At 41.5% G+C, this 26,987-nt stretch overlaps 1 protein-coding gene across 1 annotated transcript in view; it reads left to right on the top strand.

Annotated features, from left to right (window-relative positions):
- LOC124711492 (bromodomain-containing protein 4-like) overlaps nt 1–26,987 on the top strand; it is a 266,949-nt gene that overhangs the window by 233,901 nt on the left and 6,061 nt on the right. The window contains exons 11-19 of the mRNA XM_047241602.1: nt 322–615; nt 7,639–7,913; nt 10,965–11,100; nt 12,346–12,641; nt 13,281–13,931; nt 15,095–15,355; nt 20,399–20,557; nt 21,975–23,337; nt 23,506–23,690. Of these exons, the coding sequence (XP_047097558.1) occupies nt 322–615; nt 7,639–7,913; nt 10,965–11,100; nt 12,346–12,641; nt 13,281–13,931; nt 15,095–15,355; nt 20,399–20,557; nt 21,975–23,337; nt 23,506–23,690 (3,620 nt within the window). The remainder of the gene's footprint in view (nt 1–321; nt 616–7,638; nt 7,914–10,964; nt 11,101–12,345; nt 12,642–13,280; nt 13,932–15,094; nt 15,356–20,398; nt 20,558–21,974; nt 23,338–23,505; nt 23,691–26,987) is intronic.

Below are 26,987 nucleotides of genomic sequence, written 5' to 3'. Positions count from 1 at the left end.
AGTTGCTTCCCCCATCCGACGGGACCGATGTCCTAGCTGTTCGGTCCCCTCCCCCACATCGACCAGCAGTGACACCAAAGCACACAATGATGCAATCAAGCTGAGGAAATTAGAAAGATGACAAAATAGGTGATGGTTTCAAATCCTGTATCTCTTTCACTCGATTCTCCATTTTCATCAACTGCCTCTTTCTAATACCTTATAATTTCAGATAACTTTACCCTTTTTTATGTGTTTATAACAAAAACCCGACCAGCCTCGGAACTCTCCGAATTCTGTACCATACTAGTGCTCATCGGCGTGTGTTGCTTTATGTTGCAGACAAGGGCGGAGCGCATCCGTGCGCGGTGTGCCGGGCGCAGTTGGAACAGTTCCCGCAGTCGCGGCCGCTGCCGCGCGCGCAGGCGGGCGCCTACGGGCTGCGCGAGGACGACGTGTCGGCGGGCGCACGCGTCTGCAACTCGTGTCGCTGCAAGGCGGTGCGCTCGCGCTACACGCAATGCCCGCTGCCCTCGTGCCCGAACCCGCGCGGACGCGTCAAGCGCCTGCGGTCGCTGCCCGCGCGCTGGGCCGAGCTACCGCCTGAGCTACGCCAGCCGCTCGTCCACGAATTCCGTGAGTACTCTCCACCCGTGTTAAAGTGTCGTCGCTGGGCATCCAGAAAGACACGTACCTAATGTGCTGTGCTAAGTCGTGCTCGTTGCCAGACTGGTACTCTAACCGGAGTTCACTGTTTACACGAGCAGTAGCTGTGACTATAGGCCACAAGCCCGTTTTCAAGAATCGATTTCGAACAGATGTGCAGAACTATAGACCTATACCTCTAACGTCCAGCAGTTGTAGAATTCTGGAACACGTATTATGTTCGAGTATTATGACTTTTCTGGAGACTAGAAATCTACTCTGTAGGAATCAGCATGGGTTTCGAAAAAGACTATCGTGTGAAACCCAGCTCGCGCTATTCGTCCACGAGACTGACAGGGCCATAGACACGGGTTCCCAGGTAGATGCCGTGTTTCTTGACTTTCGCAAGGCGTTCGATACGGTTCCCCACAGTCGTTTAATGAACAAAGTAGGAGCATGTGGACTATCTGACCAATTGTGCGATTGGATTGAAGAGTTCCTAGATAAAAGAACGCAGCATGTCATTCTCAATGGAGAGAAGTCTTCCGAAGTAAGAGTGATTTCAGGTGTGCCGCAGGGGAGTGTCGTAGGACTGTTGCTATTCACAATATACATAAATAACCTTGTGGATAACATCGGAAGTTCACTGAGGCTTTTTGCGGATGATGCTGTGGTACATCGAGAGGTAGTAACAATGGTAAATTGTACTGAAATGCAGGAGGATCTGCAGCGAATTGATGCATGGTGCAGGGAATGGAAATTGAATCTCAATGTAGACAAGTGTAATGTGCTGCGGATACATAGAAAGAAAGATCCCTTATCATTAGCTACAAAATAACAGGTCAGCAACTGGAAGCAGTTAATTCCATAAATTATCTGGGAGTACGCATTAGGAGTGATTTAAAATGGAATGATCATATAAAGTTGATCGTCGGTAGGGCAGATGCCAGACTGAGATTCATTGGAAGAGTCCTAAGGAAATGCTGTCCGAAAACAAAGGAAGTAGGTTACAGTACACTTGTTCGCCCACTGCTTAAATACTGCTTACCAGTGTGGGATCCGTACCAGATAGGGTTGATAGAAGAGATAGAGAAGATCCAACAGAGAGCAGCGTGCTTCGTTACAGGATCATTTAGTAATTGCGAAAGTGTTATGGAGATGATAGATAAACTCCAGTGGAAGACTCTGCAGGAGAGACGCTCAGTAGCTCGTTACAGACTTTTGTTGAAGTTTTGAGAACATACCTTCACCGAGGAGTCAAGCAGTATATTGCTCCCTCCTACGTATATCTCGCGAGCAGACCATGAGGATAAAATCAGAGAGATTAGAGCCCACACAGAGGCATACCAACAATCTTTTCCACGAACGATACGGGACTGGAATAGAAGGGAGAACCGATAGAGGTACCCTCCGCCACATGCCGTCAGGTGGCTTGCGGAGTATGGATGTAGATGTAGATGTAGATGTAGAAGCGCATCGTGATGTAAGCGACACGGGACAGGACAGCACAGCTCTGGAAAAGCTGTGCGACACAGTGCGAGAGCACGTCGGGAGACAGTTTCCTCAGCAGTTGTCACACGGTATACTGAGGTGACAGTCGTGAGATAGTGATGTGCACGTATACATACGGAATAGAATCACATATGCGGGCTATAAAAGGGCAGTACTTTGGCGGAACTGTCATTTTTACTCAGGTGATTTGTGTGAAAAGGTTTCCAACTTGGTTATGGCTGCACAACAGGAATTAACAGACTTTGAACGTAGAATGGTAGTTGCAGCTAGATGCGTCGGACATTCCATTTCAGAAATCACTAGTGCATTCAATATTTCGAGGTCCACAGTGTTGAAAGAGTGCTGACAGTAACAGATTTCGAGCATTACCTCTCCGACATCCTTCACTTAATGACCGAGTATAGCAGCTTTTGCATACAGTTGTCAGTGTTGACAGACAAGCAGCACTGCCTAGAGTAACTGCAGGAAACAGTGTGGGATGTACGGCAAATACAGGGAGGCACACGAAATGTGTCACCAATTGTTTCTTTCACAATTTACGACACATATTAGATATCCCACTGGGATCTCTACAGCAGTACCAGCAGAGCTTGGAAAAACAAATGAGTTACAAAATGATGTGTAACTCATGATACTGCTGCTAGGAGACTAGTAAGCAGGAATGGCTGACAATGGAAGACTGACGACACAGCAATGATCAGCAATTGTGTTACTTTTTCATGAAACGAAAAGCCTTTTTGTGACTCAGAGGTGTGTTTGACAACAGTTTAACACACGATGGGTCCCTTGCAAGAAGACCATCCATAGGTTGTACGATAAATTTGTACAGGAAGGAACAGTATTGGAAGCGAAGCGACCTCGGCCTGAGCCTGTTCGTCCGCTGGAGAATATTGAAGTGGTACAAGTTGCTGTACAGAGAAGTCCCGGGAAATCGTGTAGAAAGACAGCAGTGCAACTGGGAATATCCAGACGCTCAGTTCTCCGCATTCTTAAAAGTGACCTCCATATGTACCCATACAAGATGACCTGTGCACAGAAGCTCACTGAAGAACACAAGCAGCAGAGACTACTGTTTGCTCAGTGGGTGGAGGATAGGGAAGAAACTCTCATCAGCATTTGGTTTCAAGACGAGGTGCATTTTCATGTAGGCGCTGTGGTTAACAAACAAAATGTACGCTTTTGGGCCACTGAAACCCACAAGTTCTTCATGAACGACAACATTATGATCCGAGGATTACAGCGTGGGCAGCAATTTCCAGTCACGGACTTATTGGACCCTTTTTCTTTGAAGAAACTGTGAACAGCGAGAATTATTTGAGCATGCTTCACAATAGCTTCATTACACAGCTTCTTGCTACTGCCTTGCCCTTCAAGACACAGTGGTTCGTGCAAGATGGAGCAAGGCTACGTACTGCAAACACTGTGTTGGAGTTTTTACACGAGCATTTCGACATGTGGGTCATTTCACTCGGGTTTCCAGGTCGCTTCAATGACGGACAAAATTGCCCCCCCCCCCCTCCCCTCCCCTCCCCTCCAATAGTCCAGACCGCAATCCATATGACTTTTTTTCTTTGGGCGTACTTAAAGGAAAAAATTTCCCCAAAAAGTCTAGGTTGATTTAATGGAGCTCAGAAGACTTATTCTTCAAGCTTGCAGTGACATTACGGAAGACATGTGCCGTAGGGTAATCACTAACTTCAGTGTTCGTTTGAAGGAAATTAGGAAACGAAATGGTGGACATATTGAGGATGTGCTGACTTAGAACAAATCTCCATGGACGGCTCTTCATTGTAGTATATGTTTCTTTCAGATTGTGTTGACAATAAAGTTTATATTCAAAAACAAAACGGTAACACATTTCATGTGCCACCCATCCATTAGGACAGTGAGGCGAAATTTAGCATTAATGTGGGCTACGGCAGCAGACAACCGATGCAACTGCCTGTGTTAAGAGCACGACATCACATGTCTGGGCTCTGACCATGTCGATTTGACCGTAGACGATTGGAAAACTGTGCCCTGGTCAGACGAGTCCAGATTTCAGTCGGTAAAAACTGACAGTTGGGTTCGAAGGTGACGCAGACCCCACAAAACTGTGGACCAGAGTTGTCAATGAGGCACTTTGCAATCTGTTATGGTGGTTCCGTAATGGTGTGGGCTGTGTTTACCTGGAATGGACGAGTCTTCTGATCCAGCTGAACTTACTGAGACCATTTGCAGCCATTTGTGAACTTCACATTCTCCGACAATGACGGAATTTTTACGGATGACAATGCATCGTGTCATCGGGCCCACAAGTGTTAACAACTGGTTTGCGTAATGATTCTAGACAATTTGAGTGAATAATTTGGCCACTGACATAAATCCTATTGAACATTTATGGGACATAATCGAGAGGTCAGTTCGTGCACAGAATTGTGCACTGGCAACACCTCCACAATTGTGGGCAGCTGCAGAGGCAGCACGGTTCATTATTTCTTTAGGGGACATCCGCTGTCAGTGGCATGTCAACTTACTGCACTAAGATGGGCAAAAGGAGGTCCAACATGATACTAGGAGGCACCTCTTGTCAACTCAGTCTATTTTCTTGTGAAGCAGTGGATTAACTTATGGAGCTGGGAGCCTGATATTGATGAAGAAGTAGACCTACTTACGTGCTATGTATCACTTAAAGATGGAACAAATAACAATTGGAAAGTAGATATGGTGTGTGTGTGTGTGTGTGTGGGGGGGGGGGGGGGGGGGGAGAGAGAGAAAGAGAGAGACACTCACTGTGAATAATTAGGTGACTGTTTCCATTTAGATCAGAGTCAATTCCACAATTTTCATGTAGTCACAGTGGTTGGTATTGTACAAATTCTTGTACTCAAACTGCTTTGTTAACCTGTTTGGCTGTTATCAATCGAAGTATAAGGGACGATCAAAAGCTTTCCGTTTGATGGTGTTGCTGCAGCATATATGCAACATAGTGCAACTCCAGTGTGGTTGTATAAGCACCAGCATTTAAGCAAGGGATTAGTACGGCATTCGTGTCTCCAACATGCCTGCAGTAAATGCGGCAATGTGAACCGTGGCAACATTAGTACCAAATACATCCAAACAGGTCCAACATGCTGTTATATTTTTCTTGGCCACTGAAGGGCAAACATGGGTAGACATCCCCTGGAGAATGAAGAATATGTATGTGAGCATGTCTCTTGAAAACCACTGTTGTGGAATGGTGCACCAGGTTCCCTGCTGGGTGCTGCTGCTTCATGATAGCACACCTCCACAATGGCAAATGATGTAATAAAGTAATAATGCCAACTCAAGTGGGAGGATACTTGACTACTTGCCCTGTGGTCCTGATCTCTCCCCAACTGATTATCACTCTTCGATCCCTTTAAAAAGACATTGAAGAGTCGATGATTCTAGTTGGACAAGGGTGTGTAACAGGACATGGTGGTGTACCAATGGACACCTTCGGCCTGATACATTGGTGAGATGATTGCCTCAGTGTTCACGGCAGTTTTGCCTGCCTGACGTATCAATTCTGGGTTGTAAGACCTTGAGAGGGAAGGTTTTTGATTGCCTCTTATGTGTCAATGACAGTAAAAGTGTGGGTCATTGTTCAGAAAATTTAATGGTGAAGGCAATTCCTGGTAAAAGACAGGAAATTTGGGTTCAGATCCCAGTGTGGTACAAGTTTCCAATTATCATACATGTTCGTTACATTACAAGTTCAACAAACCTGAACAATTTGCACTGGTATCATTTTATGCCATGGCCTCTCACTGATTTCATCTCAATCAATCCATTAATTTCAAATTGGTACAATTATGCCAATGCATAAAGGCTTGGAAAAAATTGCTACTCGGTTAATGGGAAGCAGCTCTTCTGAAATTGAGATACATGGAAAATACTGGAATTAATTGGAGCCTTTGATACTGTTTTGTCAATTAACCTAGACCTCAGCCTCACAACCAAAGTGTGAACTTTCACTCGCTGGACAATGTTGCGCAAGTCCTACATTGTATAACCACAACCTACATTCTAGAAAATAATATAGACGCATAAAGGTGTTGTCATTGTTATGTTCCTGTGTGAGTAATACATCACATCGCAAACTACAACACAATTAAGTCACTGGGGAAAGTCTCAGTTGACCGAAATAATGCCTACAACACAGGGAAGAAACCCAATTACAAGATGAGTGGTGAACATCTGAAGCACAGCACATCACATCGTTGATGTATATACAACATATACCAAGAAGTGATATGAAATGGAATGAACACACACAAGCAGTATTTGGGATGGTTTTGAAAGACTTAGATTTCTTGGAAGGGTTCTATGTAAGTGGAGTGCATCCATACAGGAAATCACATGAAAGATGCAAATGACCTCCTTGGGTTTGCTGCTGGATAATGTTGCACAAGTCCTACAATATTTCATTGAAACAATGGTTCAGTATTATCAAATGGTGTTAGATGCTGTCGTCATTGCTGCAAGATGCAACTGGTGAGGCTTAGGCAGTGGAGGCAAAATTTATTTGAACCATGAGACATGTACGAAGATAGCGTTCTTGGTGAACACTGCTGGGAGGCGAAGAGAGCCTTTCCTCAAGAGCACAGAAGGCAATGACGGTGCTGCCGGACTTTGCTGTGGTTAAAAGCTGAATTAATTCTCTGCATTGTACTGCATTAGATCAGAAAGCAGGGGTTCTTGATTCTTTCATTTTAATTTAATGGCAGCCAGTGCTGAATTCCAGGAGTGCTTAGTTCAATCCTGCACATGCGACTGGGTAAACTGGATAAACCAGTAGTAACGGAGCACTGTCTAAACATGGGGCTTCATATGTTTAATGAGAGGACAGAATGTTATTCTCAGAATCATCATTCTGAGATTATGTTATCAAGGAGACCACACACACCTTTGTGGCAGACAGTGTTGTCAGTAAGGATGTGGGATTTCAACTAAGTATTGACTTGATTCGTTTGTGTGGCATTTGTAATAACATTAATCATTTAATTTTGTTGCGAAAACAAAATATGTGTTGTACCAAATTGAATGTTGAATCAGAACCACCACAAGAATCATGATACCTACAATTATGCCAGGTATACCACCTAAGTTGCCTCACAAGCTGATCCAAAGCTTCAACTTGTGTGGCCCATTCATAAAGATAATTTTGTCTTGTTATGTACAGCCAACACAATCTAACTTTGATAAAGGATAAGAGAATTCATTCTCAGGTTTGTAGAATGAGTGTTGTATTCATGTGCTCTGTTTGCTAAATGATATTACTAATTGACATGCCGTACACCATGTTATGGAATGTACATAGAGGCATGGTGCAGTTTAGAAAAGTGTGGATATACATTTAATCTCGTAGACTTCAGCCAGAGTTTCTTCTTGTCATACGGTTTCAATTTTTATATTAGTTTATAAAAAAGTCAAGTTTTTTGATATTGCTGTGGATTATATCTGAATTGATATAACTGTCATTGTATGTATCCACAGAGATTCCACCAAATGTGACAAAGTGCTGTTCGGCATGCTTTACACGCATCTCCCGGCGACTGTCACCACAGCAGGAGGAGTCTGACAGTGGTGTTCAGCGGTGGACAGAAGAAGAGACGGAGAGCTTAAAGCGTGGTCTTCGTGAACATGGTCTCAACTGGCCCAAATTGGCTGAATGTGTTGGCAGCTCGCGTACACAACAGCAGTGCCGGAACTTCTACAACAATTACCGGAAAAAGCTTAATCTTGACCTTCTTGTCCAGGAGTACAATAAGGTAAGTGTCCTGTCATCGGGACTAAGTGAAGCATCCAGATCAAAGCATAATATTGTGGTTTCAGATAAGCTTTTTTGACAGTGAATGTATTTCTGGCAGGTATTATGAAGAAGAACTGTAGAAAAATCACTGAAAGATTTCTTTGTCATTTCAGACAAAAATATGCATAAATTGATGTAAATATATCATTCAAATGAAAGAGGCCGAAGTGCAATAAGTTTAACAGTGATATGTGCAAATGCAAAACATTTAAAAAAAATTAAATCAATTAAAATAAATGACTAACATCCTTTGCCTTTGGTTCATGAATTGTCATACATTAGGTGATGGTGAGTCCCCAGTTGCCGTTAATACAGTTGTTTGTTTCCCTTTTTTTATATCCTCAGCATTATTTATCCTAATTCATTTTTAGAACTTTTTTTTAAATTACGGGATATCTTCAGTCACAACTTGTGAATCATGAAGAGCTTTCGCTTTGAAATGCATAAAGGAAAATGAAAAACCAAAATGCAGACAGTTGGTGGACTTCTATTCATAAAATGTATACAGTGTATCTGACACCAATTGACATAGTCAGTAATACATTATCAGAATTTTGTCCTTTAGTTTTGCAGGTCAATCTTTGGAAACACTGATCAGTTGTTATACTCAAGAATTAGGAATAAAACTCACATTGTGTTCCTATGAAAAGACTATTTTTCACTCTTGCTAAATGGGGCAAAAAATGTACCTTGTTCTTTAGAATTGTTCTTGGTGCATACCATATGGATATTTGTTGTCAGTCTGTACATTCTGTGGGGCTTTTCCAGTATGAATTGCCAATTTTGTGAACTTCACTGCTGCCATTTGGGTATGAGTGTATTTATTGTGTCAGTAAATATTTGTGAAAGCTAAAACTAGTTTTCTCATCTAGGCTATATTAATTTTGAAATATGTTATTCTATGTGTCTATGTAGGCTTTCTTGGCATATTAAGAGATCAGATTCTTGTTGGGTCTTCATCTGTATCAAACTGTCATCTCCACACAATATTTCCATGGTCCACCTGGCTGCAATCATCAAGTGAGAAAAGCTAAGCCGCTCTCGCCAATAATTGAGTCAAACCGTGAATGACAAAACCTTTATACACAGTGAAAATACGAAAACGCATTCACTAAGGTAATGCGCAGGCATTAAATTGTTGCTGCTGCCTCCTGGCACAAGAAGAGTTGCAACACTTCCATTGGTAAATACTGTTGAGAAACAATATCATCATCATCATCATCATCATCATCATCATCAGCCAATTCAATCATTAAATGATGTGGCCTCTTCGAGTCATGGCATCTGAATCAGCTGGCAATGAGTAATAATTTTTAACAATATATTGTTTCTTCGAGAGAAAGAGAAACAATATATTGTTAAATATTATTACCCATTGCCAGCTGATTCAGATGCTATTGTTTCTTGATATCTAATAAAACTGGATTCCAAGTTTTACTTGGCAGGTATCCATTATCACATTGCAACCACTAGTGTCTCATTGTATAGCATCCTGTGTTGCTTTATCAGGCAGTGCTCAGCCACAATAGACTTGTCTGCTTGTAACAATTGCATACAGCGATGATGATCAACACAACTGTCATTGGTGGTATGAATAGTTTGGCAAATGTAGATTTTACTGCATCCATGTGGTATTTTGTAAACACCAGGGTTCCTCAAACCTATATTGTCTTTAACAGATCCAATAAGTGCTCTAATCTTAGCTGGCGGACAGAATACACATCTAATTTCATGTTTCTTCAGTGCCCTACCTATCTCGGCAGACACGTTCCCAGTGCATGGAAGAAAAGCCACAGAACAAAAAGTGTCTTCAACTGATTTAGATAGTAATCCAAACTCAAAAGCATGTCAAATTTGTCCTTCCACATAGCTGTTGTGGTTGAACACTTCCTTAATATGTTGCAGCTCTTGTGGTAGATTTTCGTCATCCAAGACAGCATTTGCTCCTGTGACATATGATATCTCGGATGCTGAGAATTTACCATAAGAGTTGCAACATCTTAAGGACGTTTTTAATCACAACAGCTATATGGAGAGACAGATTCAATGTGCTTTTGAGTTTGGACCAGTACCTAAACCAGCTGAAGAGACTTCTAGTTTTGTGGCTTTCCTTCCATATGCTTGGGAATGTGTCTGCTGAGATAAGTAGGGTGCTGAAGAAACATGAAGTCAGATGTTTATTCTGTCTACCAGCTAAGATTAGAGCACTTTGTGGATATAAGTTAGAGGAACCCCGGGGATTTACAAAATACCATGTGAATGCAGTAAAATACACATTGGCCAAACTATTCATACCACCAATGACAGCTGTGTCGATCATCATCGCCATATGCAATTGTTACAACCTGACAAATCTGTCATGGCTGAGCACTGCCTTACAGAGGGACATAGGATGCTATACATTGAGATACAAGTGATTGCAAATGGCTCGTATCATTGGGATTGTTTTAAAATGATCTGCAAAATCAGAACAGGTAATATAATTAACCATGATAATGGATACCTGTCAAGTAAAACAATATGAAGAAACAACAGCATCTGAATCGGCCAGCTATGAGTAATAATTTTTATCAATATATCATTTTTCGACAGTATTCATCACTTGAGGTGCTGTAACTCTTCTTGCACCACGGGGCGCAGCAACAGTTTAACATGTGCGCATTATTTTAGTGCATGTGCTTTCATATTTTCACAGCATACAAAGGTTTTGTCATTCATGGTTTGAATCAGTTATCGGCGAGAGCGGCATAGCTTTTCTCACCTGATGATGGTGGCCAGGTGGACCATGGAAATATTGTGTGCAGATGACAGTTTGGCCTGGCTGAAGACCCAACAAGAATTTGATAAATTATTCTATGATTTTTATCCTTTACAAAGCTTATTTATACTTTGCAACCAGTTTGAAGAAATGTGTTGCAGATTGATAAGTTTTACTTGTTTTAATATCCACTATTAAATATATTAATGCATCTGAACAAAACAATTTGTAAGTAGCAAATGTTTTTTACAGGTTCATTTGGGGGAAGAACGCAAACCTACGGTAACGGATGAAGAAGAATCAGGATCAAGCACTTCCTCTTGTGATGAGCCAGTGGGAGGACCTCCACTGGATAATAGTGACACAGACAGTGCTGCTTCTCCAACAGGTTGGTCTCAAGCAGGTTTTCAGTATGCAATACATACAGTATGTAATACAGAATATTGATCTAGGATGAGGGAACAAAAAGAGATATTGTTAATGATCACTGTGCAGTTACCAGCGGCATACAAATGTGAAGTGTCCTAAAGATAAGAAGTAAAGGAGTATAAAAAATAAAGAGCATAATTATTTTCCTAGATACGTGTAGAGTTATTCATGGGTAAAACATATAAACTTAAGAGTCCTCCATGTCCAGTATGTTTTGTTGGTATTCTCTGAACTTATATTGTACCAGAATCCCCCCTCAGTGCTTAAATAAATATACCCAGTGTTTGAGTCTTAGTTGCAAGTCATTGTGTATAATCCAGTCTTTCTCTTCGAACAAGTTTTTTATCATCGGATACTTTTGGTACTTCATAATATTTTTACTTGATTTACAAGCCTTATGCCATTTCTATGTCCTAATTTTCTTTTATTGTTCCTATTTTATGGCTAACTTATGATGCTGCCAATGTTGTGTTTTCTATACTGATTTATTCTGCAAGCTGTCTTGCGATGATTGCTGGACATCATTTTTACTAACATCCATTGCAGTAACACTATTACTAAGAGTTCCAATCTGTTCGTGAATATTTTCCCTTGTCTTTGTTCTTGTTTTTATGTCGAACTGGAACGTCTCTCATTTTTTATCGTCTCTCAGTACCTAATGGCCATTGATTTCAGATTGTTAGGATTAAGTTTTGAAGTAGAAGCAACTCTGTAAAGTGGAAGGAAGGCTGAGATTAGAGAACACAATTGGAGCAAAAGGCTGATGGGAAGTGTGGAGCTGGGATTAGTCAGAGAAGACAAATAGATGGAAAGAACAGTTGCACATGGAATGTATTGGAGCGAAAGTTTGGCGGGGTAAATAGGGAGGGGGCAGGAGAAAAGTGTGTAAAGCAAAAGGGTAAAATGTTAAAGAATGAGAAGAAAGTAATGGAACAGTGGGAGAAAAATGTAGTGGAGATGTAATTGGAGAGAAAATAAGTGAGTTCTCGGAAATGAAACCGTAATCTAAACATGAGCTGTAAGTAAGAGCTGAAGAAAGATGTTCCAAATTAAGGACATTCATATTTCAGTTAGCAGCAAATGGAATTCTGGTGAGTAGAGTGGTGAAATTGATAGTCTTGTTATGTTGCAGAGAACTTACTGCAGCTACTTTTTTGTACAGTATTGCAACTAGTGGAAGCATTAACACAATGACTGCTTGCAGGTGAACAGAACGGTCCTATGCCCAGCAATAGTAGTGGCCAGGATGAAGGTACTGTGGAGCGGCCGAAGCAACTTTCGAGTACACCGTCATCCCCAACGCAGATGGCTGCTCCCACGGGAACTGTGACACCTGCAGCTAGCGTTGCAAACCGTTGTGATGAATCCCAACAGCAGCAGCAGCAACAGCAGCAGCAACAACAACAACAACAACCACCACAGCAGCAGTCTACAGCTACTGCTACTGCTACTGCATCCACGCCAGCCCCTACAAAGGAGGATTATGACAGTTCTGCCACCGTATGTGTTATTTGAAGTTCTGAGATCCTTAAACAAGCCATTACATTACTTCCAATCTGACGCAAAGTCTGTTGATAATTAATAAAAAGTATCAGGACTTACTTTCTTAGTAGTTGTTGTAAGAAACAAAGGCTATACTAGTTATTGTCAACTTGCATTTTCACATTCAAAGAGATGCTGAGTAACTGTGTACGCACTCATTCACATACGTGTTTTAAAACACCTTTACATAGTGTTTGAGACATATTGGGTGAGTGTGAAATTCTTATTGAAAAATGACCCACAGTTTTGCAATTGTTTTTTTTTTTTTAAGGCTGTGATATTATTTCTGCAGTTCTCTGCATACCGTAACCAAACAGCTGCAGAGACATCTTTTGTTTAAGTGAAAGGAAGATCTCTGAACATTATTTTTTATTTATTTGCTTTTTGAATAACTTCTTTATCAGCTCACGAACCACAGACAATGTGCAGTGCCTGGGAATGTTATCTGATGATTTGTCCCTTATTTAGATTTCTTTTTTGTATCAATATGTTATCTTCCACAGTTTAGTGTATGAATTATACTCTTTTGCAGCATTACGTGTAGAGTACCACATTTACAATAGACTATGGTTGTTATTTTTTTGATTTCCATTTCAGGAGACAGCAGATGAAGGTCAAGGAGGAGCAGACACGGAGGCAGGGGCTAATAACCGACAGTCCCCTGGCAAGAGTTTCGTACTCCAACAGCAACCGCCACAACCGACAGTAACACCTTCACAGATGCCTCCTGTGTCGCAACAGCAACTGCAGGTACCAGCTGCAGTAGAAAATGGTCCTACCTCTCCATCACCTGTGAGATCTGTGAAGGATCTGATGCTGGGTATGATCGAAATACAACTTGCAAAAAGCAATGGTGGCAGCAGTAATTCGTGTGCTCCTACGGGCTCGGTCGGCGGGACACCGACAATTTCCTCGATCCTCGGCGGTGGCGAATTGCGACAGCAATTGCCCGTCCAGCAACACGGGCCACCTGCACCGCCTCCAGTGGTGGCAGCCTCATCGCCCGGCCCAGAGGTATCTTTTGTGCGAGAGTACCCTCGACCACAGTTGGCTACCCTCTCAGTGGTCAGTGCGCATCCGCAGCAAGTGCAGCCACATCAGCATCATCTGGTGCCGCCTCCACCACATGGCCATAGCCTGCCCCACCAACATGGACATCCACCGCCACCAGCACAGCAGCTGCTGCAGCACTCGCAAGCCACCATCACCCCTGTCGACATACCGAAGGAGGGTCTTGTTGTTGTCCAGGTAATGCTAGTAACTTAAATATATACTGGTAATGACTTCCTTGTTATTTAGAGTTTATATTGTATGTGATAGAAAAAAGTAAAGAAATTGGAGGCTAGAGCAACATTTGGGGAATTTTGACAGAAATTATGAAATGTGTTGAAGTTAAATTGTCACTATTTTATTCTATTGCTGACTTTACTGTGACACACACTTCCAACAAAAACAGCCAGTAGTTTTACCTATATATTTTCTGCTGTATTACTTTTGTGTATACTGTCCTTCAACACAAACACATTTTTTTCCACTAGTTAACCAGCTTAGTGATTCCTCCAACAGCCAGTTGCGCACATACCGCATTATCCTGTAGTTAGTTACCACTTGAGGCTTGCTTTGTGGGTCCAAACAAGTGAACATCACATGGGGTAAATCAGTTGGGAGTTGAAGTGGCTCAATTGAATATGGTGAAGACTAGTTTGTTTATGCTGATGCGTGCTGTGAGTAGACTACCAGTATCGTTTCTTGCAGTATCCGCCTTTCACATCGAATGGACTCTGTTTTCGTGAAGAAGATCAATAAAGAACACACCTTTTGAAGTCTGAGAGATGGTTAAAACTTTCCCTGCTGATAGATGATTACTGGCATTGTCCAGAATGAAGAACCCTCTTACCTATTTCTCCACACAATACTCATTCTATTCCTCTCTGGTGAAACATAGCTGACCAATGTGTCATTGCAGGTTAAAAATCATTTTGTAAACTCCTTTTTTTCCTTGTCATACTACTCACATTATGTTGACAGATCTTCAGGCATACTTTTCTCTGTGACTAACCGAAGAGTCTTGGGACCCAGTTCATTGAGACCATGTGATATCACTGATATTTTCTGAGAATGGATTGTATATTCCCATCACATATAAACTTCGATGCGATCTCAAGAGCAGTAAAGCACAAGTCGTTGTCCACTAGATTACAACTGACAACTTTGTTGTCATTAGTGGCACACTTAAGATATGATGATTGTGTGTAGTTTTCTTATAACATGTCAACCATTGCCAAATTTTTTGTTCCATTAAAAACTTGCACCCTTGGAAATACTTGGTAGCCAATATAAGGTGCTTCCCCCCATCAAGACACATATAGTAAAATCTTGCATTTAATTGCAGAGACTTGTAATTTCAACAGGTACAGCAGGCAATGCGGGAGCGTCCTGAACCAGAGCCTGTAACACTAGACCTGAGCCTGAAGAAGCCACGGGAGTGCAGTCCGAGTCCATTGACGTCTGCATCATCAGTGTCATCTCGAGGTCCTTCACCCGCTCCTCATTCTCCCTATCACTTACCACCTCCCCCTGCCCATAGCAAACACCCAATGGTACCACACCATACACCAGCGCAGGCTGCAGCAGTTTACCGTGCGGCTCCTGACCAGTACTATCAGCATCAGGTATTGAGCTGCTCTTTTGCTGTACTGATTATAAGACACTTTGTTGATAACTGATATAAAACTAAATATGGTATGATCTTCAGAAGTAATATATTGTGATCTGGTGTCCACTAATGCTGGATGATATTTACTGGCACATTTTAAGAAATAGTGGATGGTAAAGGTAAGAGGAGAGTGCAATGGTTGGTGCAGTGATATCAGAAATTTGCGTACTGGAAAGGAGGAAGGGATTTAATTTTGGAGATTACTGTAAATTAGTTTTGGTGATTTGTGTGGTGGAGACAGAATTTAAATATCTCATGTTATACATAACTACTCCTTGAACAACATTTTATGAACTTTTGATATAGGTTTTATTTCTGTTCTGATGTGGATGGGTTAAGTTACCCACCACAAATTGTGTCACGAAATTGTAACCCTGGATAGTTGATGCCAGTAGGAACCAAAGTTACTAATGTCGTGTAGATCGACAACCCACAATTATTAAACTACGGAAACTTGGTGCTACACGCTTCAATTGGCTGCAGGATTGCCCTGTTGCTGGATACTCTGGACAACGCGTGACTGTGGATGCTTTGCCAGCCGGAGATTGCGATGTATCCAAGGCAGCCCACATGCTCGGTGGTAGCATGCCAGCCTTCCATTCTGGGGGCTTGGGAGCAAATCTGCTGGGGTCCCGACACATCTATTGTAGTTTCATGATAAGAAGTACTGGGAACAAGCCCGTCTACAGCTTTTAGTTCGTGTACAGAAAGTTTTCTACAAATTGTGTTGGCCCTGAAAAGGGCCTTTTTTGTAGCTAGGACAATTGTTTACTTAAAGCAGGTGCTCGAACTGGCGACCCTCTAACGCGATGCAAGCTTGGTAACATCGAACGGTGTTTTGCCCTGATTTGATTGGCAATTCATTAATTCCTTGTAGTTTCTAGGTGGTTCACGACCGGGTGAGTGAATTAGAACCTTGAAGAATCCTCACAGGAAAAAGTCTGGTGGCATGAGGCCTGGTGATTGCAGGGGCCATGTCCTATGAGCATATCTGCTAATTATCTGACCATCGAAGATTGCATTTAAATATCTGTGCAAAGCACGACTGCTATGTACTGGTACCCCATCATGCTGCAACCACATGCGTAGCCGTATGTTCAGGGGAACATCTTCCAGCAGGCCGGATAGAGTTTCTTGCAAAAAGTGAAGGTAATTTGCCCTGTAAGTCAAGGAGGTAGATGGACCTGCCCAATCAGATGGTCACCCACTATGCCTGCCCAAATCTTGAATGAAAATCATTCCTGGTGTTTGTGGACGTATGTGATGTTAGGATTTCCCCTTGCCCATTAATGAACTTTTGAGTGTTGTAAAGGCCATCACAATGGAAGGTGCACTCATTGGTCAACAACACAATGGCGGGGAAGTCGGGATCTCGTGCAACACATTGCAGAAAGCACCAGCAAAACCCTAGTCTGTGTTCATAGTCCGCCACAGGATTTAGGTCTTAGACAGGGTGGAAACTAAATGGATGCTGGCCATCATCCCTCAAAACCTCCCAGACTAACTATTGAGTGACCTACATGTCACATCCAACTGCTTGAGTACTTGTCATATGTGCTTCCTCGAAGTGCTCGAGAACAGTCTCTTCAAATGCAGCATCCTGTTGTTTGAGGTCTTCCAGCATCACCGTGATATCCCGCTAACAAGCCTGTTTTGCCAAGGTGCCGGTGAATTGCGTAAACGTTTGCAAGTGTGGGTGGCGTCTTGCTGAGTCCATTCCTCATACAACTGTCAAGCTTCATGCGCATTACCATCGGCTAGTCCATAGACAAAAACCATATGTCATTGTTCTTCAAACGAATACTGTGCCACCATGCTTACTTTATGACTAAATCATAGGTGATGAGTGTGCACTCTAAAGCGAAGCTTACGTTTGCATGCCTCTGACATGAAGTGGAAAGAACCAGCAAGTCCTATTTGACACATGTGCATATCACTTTGGGGCAATGATGGGGACATTTGTATGTGTGAAATGACAACCATAGCGCTGCCTGTCAACTGACAAGCGACAACATGATGATCCCATGGCAAATCAGAGTGCGGGGCGCCAAGTATCTGTAGTTTAAAAATGGTGCATTGTCAACAGGGTTAAAATTTCATGACACAATTTTTCTCCACCCTTAATGTGTGTGTGTGTGTGTGTGTGTGTGTGTGTGTGTGTGTGTGTGTGTGTGTGTGTGTGTGTGTGTGTGTGTGTGTGTGTGTGTGTGTGTGTTTGGACTATACACAGCACTTTATTAAAAAAGCCTTTCCCTTTTTCACTTGTTCATACGAAATAAGGTTTGTATGAACAAGTGAAAAAGGAAGCGCTTTTTTAATAAAGTCCTGTGTATAGTCCAAATAATAGTTTTTATCGTCATTGATATTTGTGGAGAGAGGTAATAAGTCATTTATTTGAAGTTAGATAGAGAGTTCAGTGTGGCAAAGAGAAATGGGAAATTTTGAAGTACATGATTTGCGTAAATAAACATCGACAAATTTTTTATTGATGAAAGTGCATGTATACAGTGTGTCATTTATGTTTTCATTACAGAATGTCAGAAACTGTCTTGTTAAAGATGACATCAGAATAATGCGCTCCCATTTTCCATTCACATTCTAATAGCCTGTTATGGATACTCTGGAATGCTCGGTGTAGAATGTCTCCGGGAATGGCAGTGATTTTGCCTTCAATCATCTGTTTCAGTTCCTGGATAGTAGTAGAATGTGTGCAGTACACCTTGTTTGTAGGATGTCCCTACAGGAAGGAATCACATTCACTAAGATCAGGGGATCTCATAGGCCACAGAATGTCACCTTTACATGAAATGATGTGCCTTCCAAATAATTGTCATACAGCTTCTATTGATTGTCAAGCACTGTGGGATGTGGCTCTGTCCTGCTGAAACCATGTTCTTGATGTTAAGACCATGCAGTCTCAGTGTAGAGAACGTTTCAAGCATATGACTATACTAAGTAGATGTTACTGTTTTTGCAGTGCCATCTTCCCATTCAAAGAAATACAGGCATGACATGATACAGCAAACCTTTCTGTAACCTCGGTACTATGTAATAGGTGCTTATGGAACACTCAGTGTGTTTTTTTTCCTGTCCCCAGTAATGGAAATTTCTGTTTAACATATCTCTTTCTGTGGAAGTGGCTTCTGTCTAACATCTGTATGTTGTTAAAAAAACTGGTATTCTCATTGATTTTAGACAAACTTGTTTGCCAACACCCTGTGCAACACAGGGCCTCGTGGATTTGTTTGCTGCACAATCTGTAACTTTAATTCTTACAGCATTATGTCCATACTTCATAGCCCACTCCCTATTGCATATGCGTGTTGTTGAACACTGTGATGAGAGCTTCTCTCGATGGAAACTCAAAGAGCTAGAATGTTCTCTGGGATACATACCAAAATGCCTTCTTTTTAAAGGCTGATCTAATTTCTTCAAAATTACACACCCACATTGTAATTGAATGAGAAGATGGGACACGTCCCAGATGTCCTAACTGGTAATTCTGTTGAAATACCCTTTGTGTAGCAGTCAAACTACCACACTGCTTGTAACATGCTCTCACAGCAGTAGCATGTTTCACACCCATGCAGAGTTGCATGATTACTACATGGCAACATGATCACAACCAATACACATCGATTCTGAACAACTGCCAGCTCAACAGTGTTGACAACACTAATGTTCAAAATTTACGTTTTCTCTGTGCCACACTGTATTACGTAAACAATGAAGCTTCCATGTAAGATATTATAGTAACTTTGTAATAAACAGTCAACAAAAGCTAGGTATTTAAAATAGTCAGACTGTAAATCCTGACATAATAATGACAGCATTATGTGCGTGTGACACTTTCTCTCCATTCAAATCGGCAAATAATTATGGGACACCCAATGGTTACTGTGCCACATTTTGCATTGTTGAGTTGAGTTAAATGAAATTACATTACTGTACCAAACTGCTGTGTTTAAATAACTGGCCATGTGGAGTGGTCGTTTGGTGTGAGGTGCCATGTCACGGATTGGATGGCCCCTCCCACCGGAGGTTGGAGCCCCCCTTAGGGCATGGGTGTCTGTGTTGTTGTGTTGTTCTTAGGATAAATTAGTTTAAGTTAGGTTAAGTAGCATGTAAGTCTAGGGACGGATGACCTCAGCAGTTTGGTCCCTTAAGAATTCACACACATTTGAACATTTAAATAACTAATTGAAATAAAACAACAATGTAAGGAAAAGCTAGATTGCTACTTGCTGTAAAGATGACTTGTTTAGTTGCAGACAAGCACAATTAAGAGATCTAACATTAGCTTTTGGCCACAGCCTTTGTCAGAAAAAGAAAGAGAAACACACACCATTCATTCACACAAGGGAGCGCACCTCACATGGACTTTACCATCAACTCTGGCAGCTTGGAAAGGGGAAGGGGAAAAATTGAAATAAAACTGATAAGTAAATAATAATAATAAACATATGCTTACATTAGGCTTAATTGGACATACATTCAAACAATAGGTGAAAAGCTAAAGAACATCGAGATTTTAGTGTATCTTTACTAATAAATGGTTGCAGAATTGAGTCAGTTGATTTCATTCTTGTATTGCCTTCATATATCCCTTTTGACTTTGGGTCATAGATGTATTTTCTAATGACCTTTAATTAGTTTGTTACCTGCAAACCCCCCCCCCCCCCCCCCCCCTCCTACACACACACACACACACACACACACACACACACACACACACCAGGAAAAGAAACTGATGATCTGACTGAAAAATATTGAGTCAGTGGGTCACTATCCTTACCTTACAGGTCAGACATTTTTTGTGTTCACTTGCTAAAACAGATGAACTAATGTATGCACCATATTCTCAAAACTTCAGAAAAGTGTCACTGCAATTACACATGGAGACATTTAACAGAAGCTTCATTTCTGATGATCATCATGTTGCACGACATATTATCTTTCAACAAGCATACATTATCAGCTTAATGTTTTTGGTTTTTAGGTGCAGGTAGTATCAACAGAATCCCGCAATGTTACTAACAAGTCACCATCAGTGTATGTGTCCACTGTGCCCCACAGCAGTGACAGCCGTGGCCCTACACCACATCTTGTCATGAACCAACAGACAAGGCCGTCTCCGCAACAGAATAAGGTAACCAAGGTGCGTGTGATTCAGTTTACTTAAAAAAAAAAGACAGAAATTCATTGTACACAGTAGTATGATGGTCAAGTATCCCAACAAAGGAAAAAAATGTATAAAATAGGCACAAGGCAACCACTCACGTACAGCTGATAGACGCATGGAGAATGGTAACACATGGCAGAAAATGGCATTCATACTGCCTTCCAAGCACTAGCTCTTTTTCTAGTAATAGTATACACATTCACGTACGTGATCACACAGTCGCCTAAATGCGCACTCTTGTGACCACGGAAATGTCTGTTTGGGTGTCAGTGTAGTTCTGTGCATGAATGTGTGTACTATTGCTAGAAAAAGAGCTAGTTCTCAAAGGCTAGTGAGAAAGCTGTTTTGTGTCGTGTGTTACTGTGCTCCAAGCAGCAATCCACTATAAGTGAATGGTTGTCTTCCCCTTATTTTACATATTGCCCCATCCAGGGATTTCCATTATTGTTAAAGAAAAGAAGTATATGAAAATAATTCAAGGGACAACAATGTATTATGTTTAATGTGTCTGAGCTCACCACATTTTATATCAAATAAGGCTCTCCATTTTACTGTAACATTTCTCCCTTACTCTTCTTGCTTACCATTTCCAAAGCTTGTCCATTCATTGTTCTCCTTCCTAAGTGCATATCTTAAGTTTCTTAGTGACTTCAAGTAAAGCTGACAATATTAGTCTGTGATGATCAGAATTCATGAACTGTCCATAACTCTCAGAATTTTAACTCCACTATAGATTTTTCATTTACTTGGTTTTTGTTCAGAACAATTGCTCTAGAAATGTACGATTACTTGAATATTGTAACTGTAAAATTTTTGTAGAGTTCTTGCATTGTTTCTATGTTTACACTTCCATTGTGATTTTAAGTACTGTTTTTTAATTGTGAAGATTATCATCACAGCCTAGTCAAAGTTAAATGTCACACAAGGAAATATACCGTCCAGAAGTTGTAGAAACTGTTCTCTGTTGCTCAGGTTGTTGCTCCCACTCTATATTATCTCGACTCCATGTACTTACGCTGTGGATGAATTTTAAGTTTGATTTGTTACCTCTTATTTATTGACAGCCACAGTTGACATTTGTGACTTTCAGGTTTCTTTGTATCATATCTTTCCTTTTTAAATTCCTTTCTCTCTTGTGTTACTGTTTTACTTGGAATCCAGATATGGGCTATTTCACATAATTTTCCAGGCTAGAACCATACCCTCTGACTTTGATTTGTGAGAGTTGACAAAATGCTTTTGGGAGCTGCATAAATATATTGAAAATTTGATATGGTAACAAGTTGTTCTTTAACATGTAGGTGAATCACATATCTTTTTTTCCATTTGCACTTGCATTTGCAGATTTATCTGTAAATCACTAATAAATTTACTAGCAATTTTTCACGCACAGGTGACAATGCCATCCCCTAAACTACCACCGACGGTACCAGCTAAAGGCGGTTCAATCACCCACGGCACCCCGGTACCTGTGTCAACACCTGGACAACGATATGAGGGGGGTGGACTGTTAAGACAAATTACACCACCCCAGCAACCGCCTCCTGCTCCACATAAGGAGGGTGGTTCTATCACTCAAGGCACACCAGTTCATCACCACCCACATCATGACCGACGCACTCCGTCATCTTACGCTGACTACTACAAACGGGCTTCACCTAGTGGTGGTGCATATGGGCCCCCTACGTATCAAGCAGCACCAGGGTTTGCATATCCACGACCTGCCTACGCAACCGAGCAGCAAATGAGTTCACGGCAAATCATTATTAATGACTATTTCACATCTCAGCAGATGCAAAACCCACAGAGGCGGGCTCCTGATGGATATGCAACTGGGACCCCAACCACTGCGGGAGTGTATGGAGAAGCAAGGTTACCAGTACCACCTTCTGGTGAACGACCTCCTCCCAATGCAACACCACCACCTGCTCCACGCCAGGGTGTGATACAGAGGCATGGAGCAGCAGTGAGGTATCCACCTGGTCATGAGGCACTGTCATCACTGGTTGATGTTGCCGTGCAACAGCCTAGCCTGCCAGTGCCAAAGGAGGAACGTGAGCCACCGTCGCGTCATGAAGGTCTTGGAAAGGCAGTGGTGGAGCACGAGAGAGAGCAACGGGCTCGCTACGAGCACCGCCAGATGCAAATCCAGCAACAGCACCAAGTCCGCCAGCCACAGCAGCAGCAGCAATCACACCAGCAGCAGCCACCAGCACCACCACCACCACAGCAGCAGCAGCAGCAGCAGCAGCCACAACAACAACAACAACAACAACAACCACACCAGCATCAGCATCAACACCAACACCAACACCAGCAGCAGCAACGACACATGCCTAGCTACCGTGATCAGCATCATCCAGAACCTGCTCGCATACTTGTTAGTGGTTACTCACGAGATGTGCCATCTCATCCCCACCAACACCAGCCACATGTGCACCACCACCAGCAACAGCAACAGGCACAGCATCACCACCAACAGCAGCAGCAACAACAACCACCACAGCTGTTACAGCAGCAGCAGCAGCAGCAACAACAACAACATCAGCATCAGCAGCAGCAGCAGCACCACCACCTCCACCATCACCACCAACCACCAGCACCACCACCACCGCAGCAGCAGCAGCAGCAGCAGCAACAACAACAACAACAACAACAACAACAACAACAACACCAGCAGCAGCAGCAGCAGCAACAACAACAGCAGCCGCAACAGCAACAGCCTCACCAACAGCAGCAGAGGCAACGACAACAAGGTAAGGAAAAACAAATAGCTCCATAAATGTTGTAGGCATGTTCATAAATGATGTTTAAGCTACTAATTTCCATAATTTAAATTTAACTATGTTTTTAATTTCAGTTTAACTATGTATCCTCAGAAACCATAACATAAACATTGATGCTAATTACAACTTCTTGCTCAGGTGGTGACCAAGGTCGGTCGCGGACACCTTCAGGGGGCTCGGACTCTCAGTCTTCTACACTGACAGCTGCAAGTCTGATTGATGCCATTATCACACATCAGATAAACCAGAGTTCTACAGACAATGGTCCTAACTCTGGCCCTCCTGGTCAGGGCCCTACAAGACCTGGAGACCGTCTCTTCCAGGTATGTTGATACATGGATAAAGCAATTATATCACTCTCCTAATGAAATTATCCTTATGCTCTGATTAAAATCTTAGATTCTCATTGTGCAATTAAGTAGTAAACAATAGACAAGGTTTTTCTTGTAAGAAATGTTAAAAGAAAAGAAAAAATTTCCTGAGGTTTATGCTTATGTGCTGCTCCATGACTCTGCTGTCAATACCTTTATTCTTGGCTTTTGTGTAACTTCTGTGCTTTTTTCCAATAAATGTGTTTTTTCGTATCCAGGGTGTAATTATAAAGTTAATAAAATGTTTTCTTGCCTTTAAAATAATATTTTTCATCAGGTTATGGGCCCAGTACACGTGCAAAGGCAAACAACATAGTTTAATTAAAACAATATTTGAAGTGAGCCTATGTCTGTAAAGAAACATGGTTGCTAGCGGCAATTATAAGGTCAGCATTGATAAGCTTGAAGGACCTGAGGACTGGGCCAAATGGAAATGGCATATTTCTATGGTGCTGCGTTCATATGGATTAGAAGATATTATTAACAGTACGCGTGAATATGTAGAGTTGCCGCAAGATGCGACAAGTGCACAAAAAGAAGCGTATGTGGAATGGCACAAGGACAACGCAAAGGCAGCAAGTCTTATAGCAAGTGCTCTAAGTAAACCTGTTGCAGAACTCATCTTAACGTGCAAGAATGCTAAAGAAATCTGGGACAAATTACGCGCCCGATTTGAACGTAGCAGTATTCAGTGTTAGAATATGTTGATTGAAACATTTTTTCTTGTTAAACGTGATGAAACGGAAGATATTAGTGCACATATGGCCAAACTGCAAAAGTTATTTGTGGACCTGAACTATGAATTAGCAAAACATGAAGAAAATACGCTATCTGAAAGAATCTTAAATAGTCGAATTTTGTCTACACTGGGAAAAGACTACGACAATTTTAAGAATCTCTGGGATACGATACCGACAGAAAAGCAAAGCTTGTATTTATTAATTGAAAAACTCTGTACTATTGAACTGCATGAACAAGACATTAATGGAAGTGCAGCTTTCGTCGTTTCTAAAACAAGAAAATGGCAAACAAGTAATCAGCAAGAAAAGATGACGAAGTCACAACTAAAACAGAAGTTTCCGTGTAATATATGCAAACAATTAGGTCACTGGGCAGCAGAGCGTCCACAGAACACTCGTGACAGCAATAAAAGAAAGGAGAAGAAGCAAGAAAGTGAACACACTGCATTTACTTCATACGCTATGGGTGTGTGTACCAGCTATCACAGTGACCTAAATAAATGGTATTGCGACAGTGGCGCTACAAATCATATCACTCCCAACAAACAGTATTTTGTTTCGTATAGTGAATTTGATGCTCCTCAAGTAATTTCATTGGGAAAACAAGATGTCAAAATGTGTGCGTACGGTCAAGGAACAGTTTACATCCAAATTGGACGAAACAATAAATGGTACAATGCTAGAATGGACAAGATTTTGTACGTCCCTGATGCAAGTGCTAATCTGTTCTCTGTGAGAGCCGTTGCCTGCAGAGGCTACGGTACTAATTTTAGTTATAATAATGTCTGTGTTCGAAAACAAGTCAACGGCAATATTATTATGACAGGTTATGTGAAAAATGGACTTTATGTGTTGAATATGCGTGTTGTTAGAAATGCAAAAATGAATCATGTGAACTTGATGACTTCAACCAAAACATTGCAAGTGTACCATGAAAGGTTTGGTCATCAAAATAAACAATATGTGAAGAATATTTTAAAAGGAATGAACATTAATGTGAAAGATGCCAAGAGTGAATTTTGTGATGGCTGTGCGGTTGGAAAGATGCATAGGCTGCCATTCAAAACACGAACAATACGCTCTACCAGTACTGGTGAATTAATCCACGTGGATGTCAATGGACCAATGAGCACGAAATCTTTTAGAGGTAAGAATTATTATGTATGTTTCAGAGACAATTTTAGTAAATTTTGTCGAATTTTCTTTTTGAGACACAAAAGTGAAGTGTGTACTGTGCTTAAGCAGTTTTAAAGTGAAGTACGAACTAATGGAAATGTTGTCAAACAATTTAGATGTGATGGTGGCAAAGAATTTAACAACAAGAATGTCAGTGAACTGGTTGCAGACAGGGGAATAGAGCTTCTGATTCCTCCTCCTTACACTCCTGAACAAAATGGTGTGGCTGAACGGGAAAATAGGACCATTGTTGAAGCTGCCTGGTCAATGCTAAATCAGAGTAAATTACCTAAAGGGTTGTGGGCAGAGACATGTAACACAGCAGTCTACCTAATAAATCATACTGGAAAATCTTCTGTTGAAAATAAAACCCCTTATGAACTATGGTTTAATCGACCAGTAGGATGACTTGATCATCTCAGAATTTTTGGCACAGGCTGCTATGTTCACATTAACAAACAATTCTATTCCAAGTTTGATGATAAGGCAGTTTTTGGATGACTTGTTGGATATGTTAATGACAAGGACGGGTTTAGAGTTTGGATTCCATCTAAAAGAAAAGTGGTGTTGAGTCACGATGTGAAATTTAAGCCAGAAATTGTTTGTGATTTACATAGTGATCATGTTGAATTTGAAGTCCCTCGGGAAGAATTTAATGATCCGAATTCATCTAAAGATGACCAACGTAAATCTCCTAGACTGTACACTTCTGGAGGAAGTCAAACGAGAAAGTCAAGAGTCGAGTGAATCTGATGAAAATAAAGAATTAACAGAATTTCTAAAAGCAGAAGCTGCTGAATCTTCTAATGAAGAGAAACAGAAGAATAAAAGACAATGAAGAAAACCAACCTGGATGGAAAGTGGTGAATTTTGTATGGCAACAAAAGTTGATACACTTGAACACAAAGATCCAAACTGTTTTTCAGAAATATTGCAGTCAAATGAGAAGGAAGAATGGATGCAAGCTATCAGTGAAGAACTTCAATCACTAAATAAAAACAATACCTGGGTGCTGGTTGACTGTCCGAAGAATGCCACAGTATTGCAAAACCGCTGGATTCTACAGCGAAAGGTTGCAGTCAATGGAGGTACTCGCTTTAAAGCCAGATTGGTTGCAAAAGGCTGTATTCAGAAAGCAGGAATTGATTATGACAACGCCTTTAGTCCTGTGGCACGTTATGACACCATACTAACTCTGTTGGCTGTAGCTGCTTCAAAGAAAATGCTGCTAGAACAATTCGATGTAAAGACAGCTTTTTTGAATGGAATACTTGAAGATGAAGTATATATGGAACAATCAGAAGGTTTCGAAGATGGTACAGTTTGAGTGTGT

Source organism: Schistocerca piceifrons, chromosome 8, assembly GCF_021461385.2.
Source record: "Schistocerca piceifrons isolate TAMUIC-IGC-003096 chromosome 8, iqSchPice1.1, whole genome shotgun sequence".
Lineage (NCBI taxonomy): Eukaryota > Metazoa > Arthropoda > Insecta > Orthoptera > Acrididae > Schistocerca > Schistocerca piceifrons.
The sequence above is the reverse complement of the archived record's forward strand: the minus strand, read 5'-3'. Positions and strand labels throughout refer to the sequence as shown.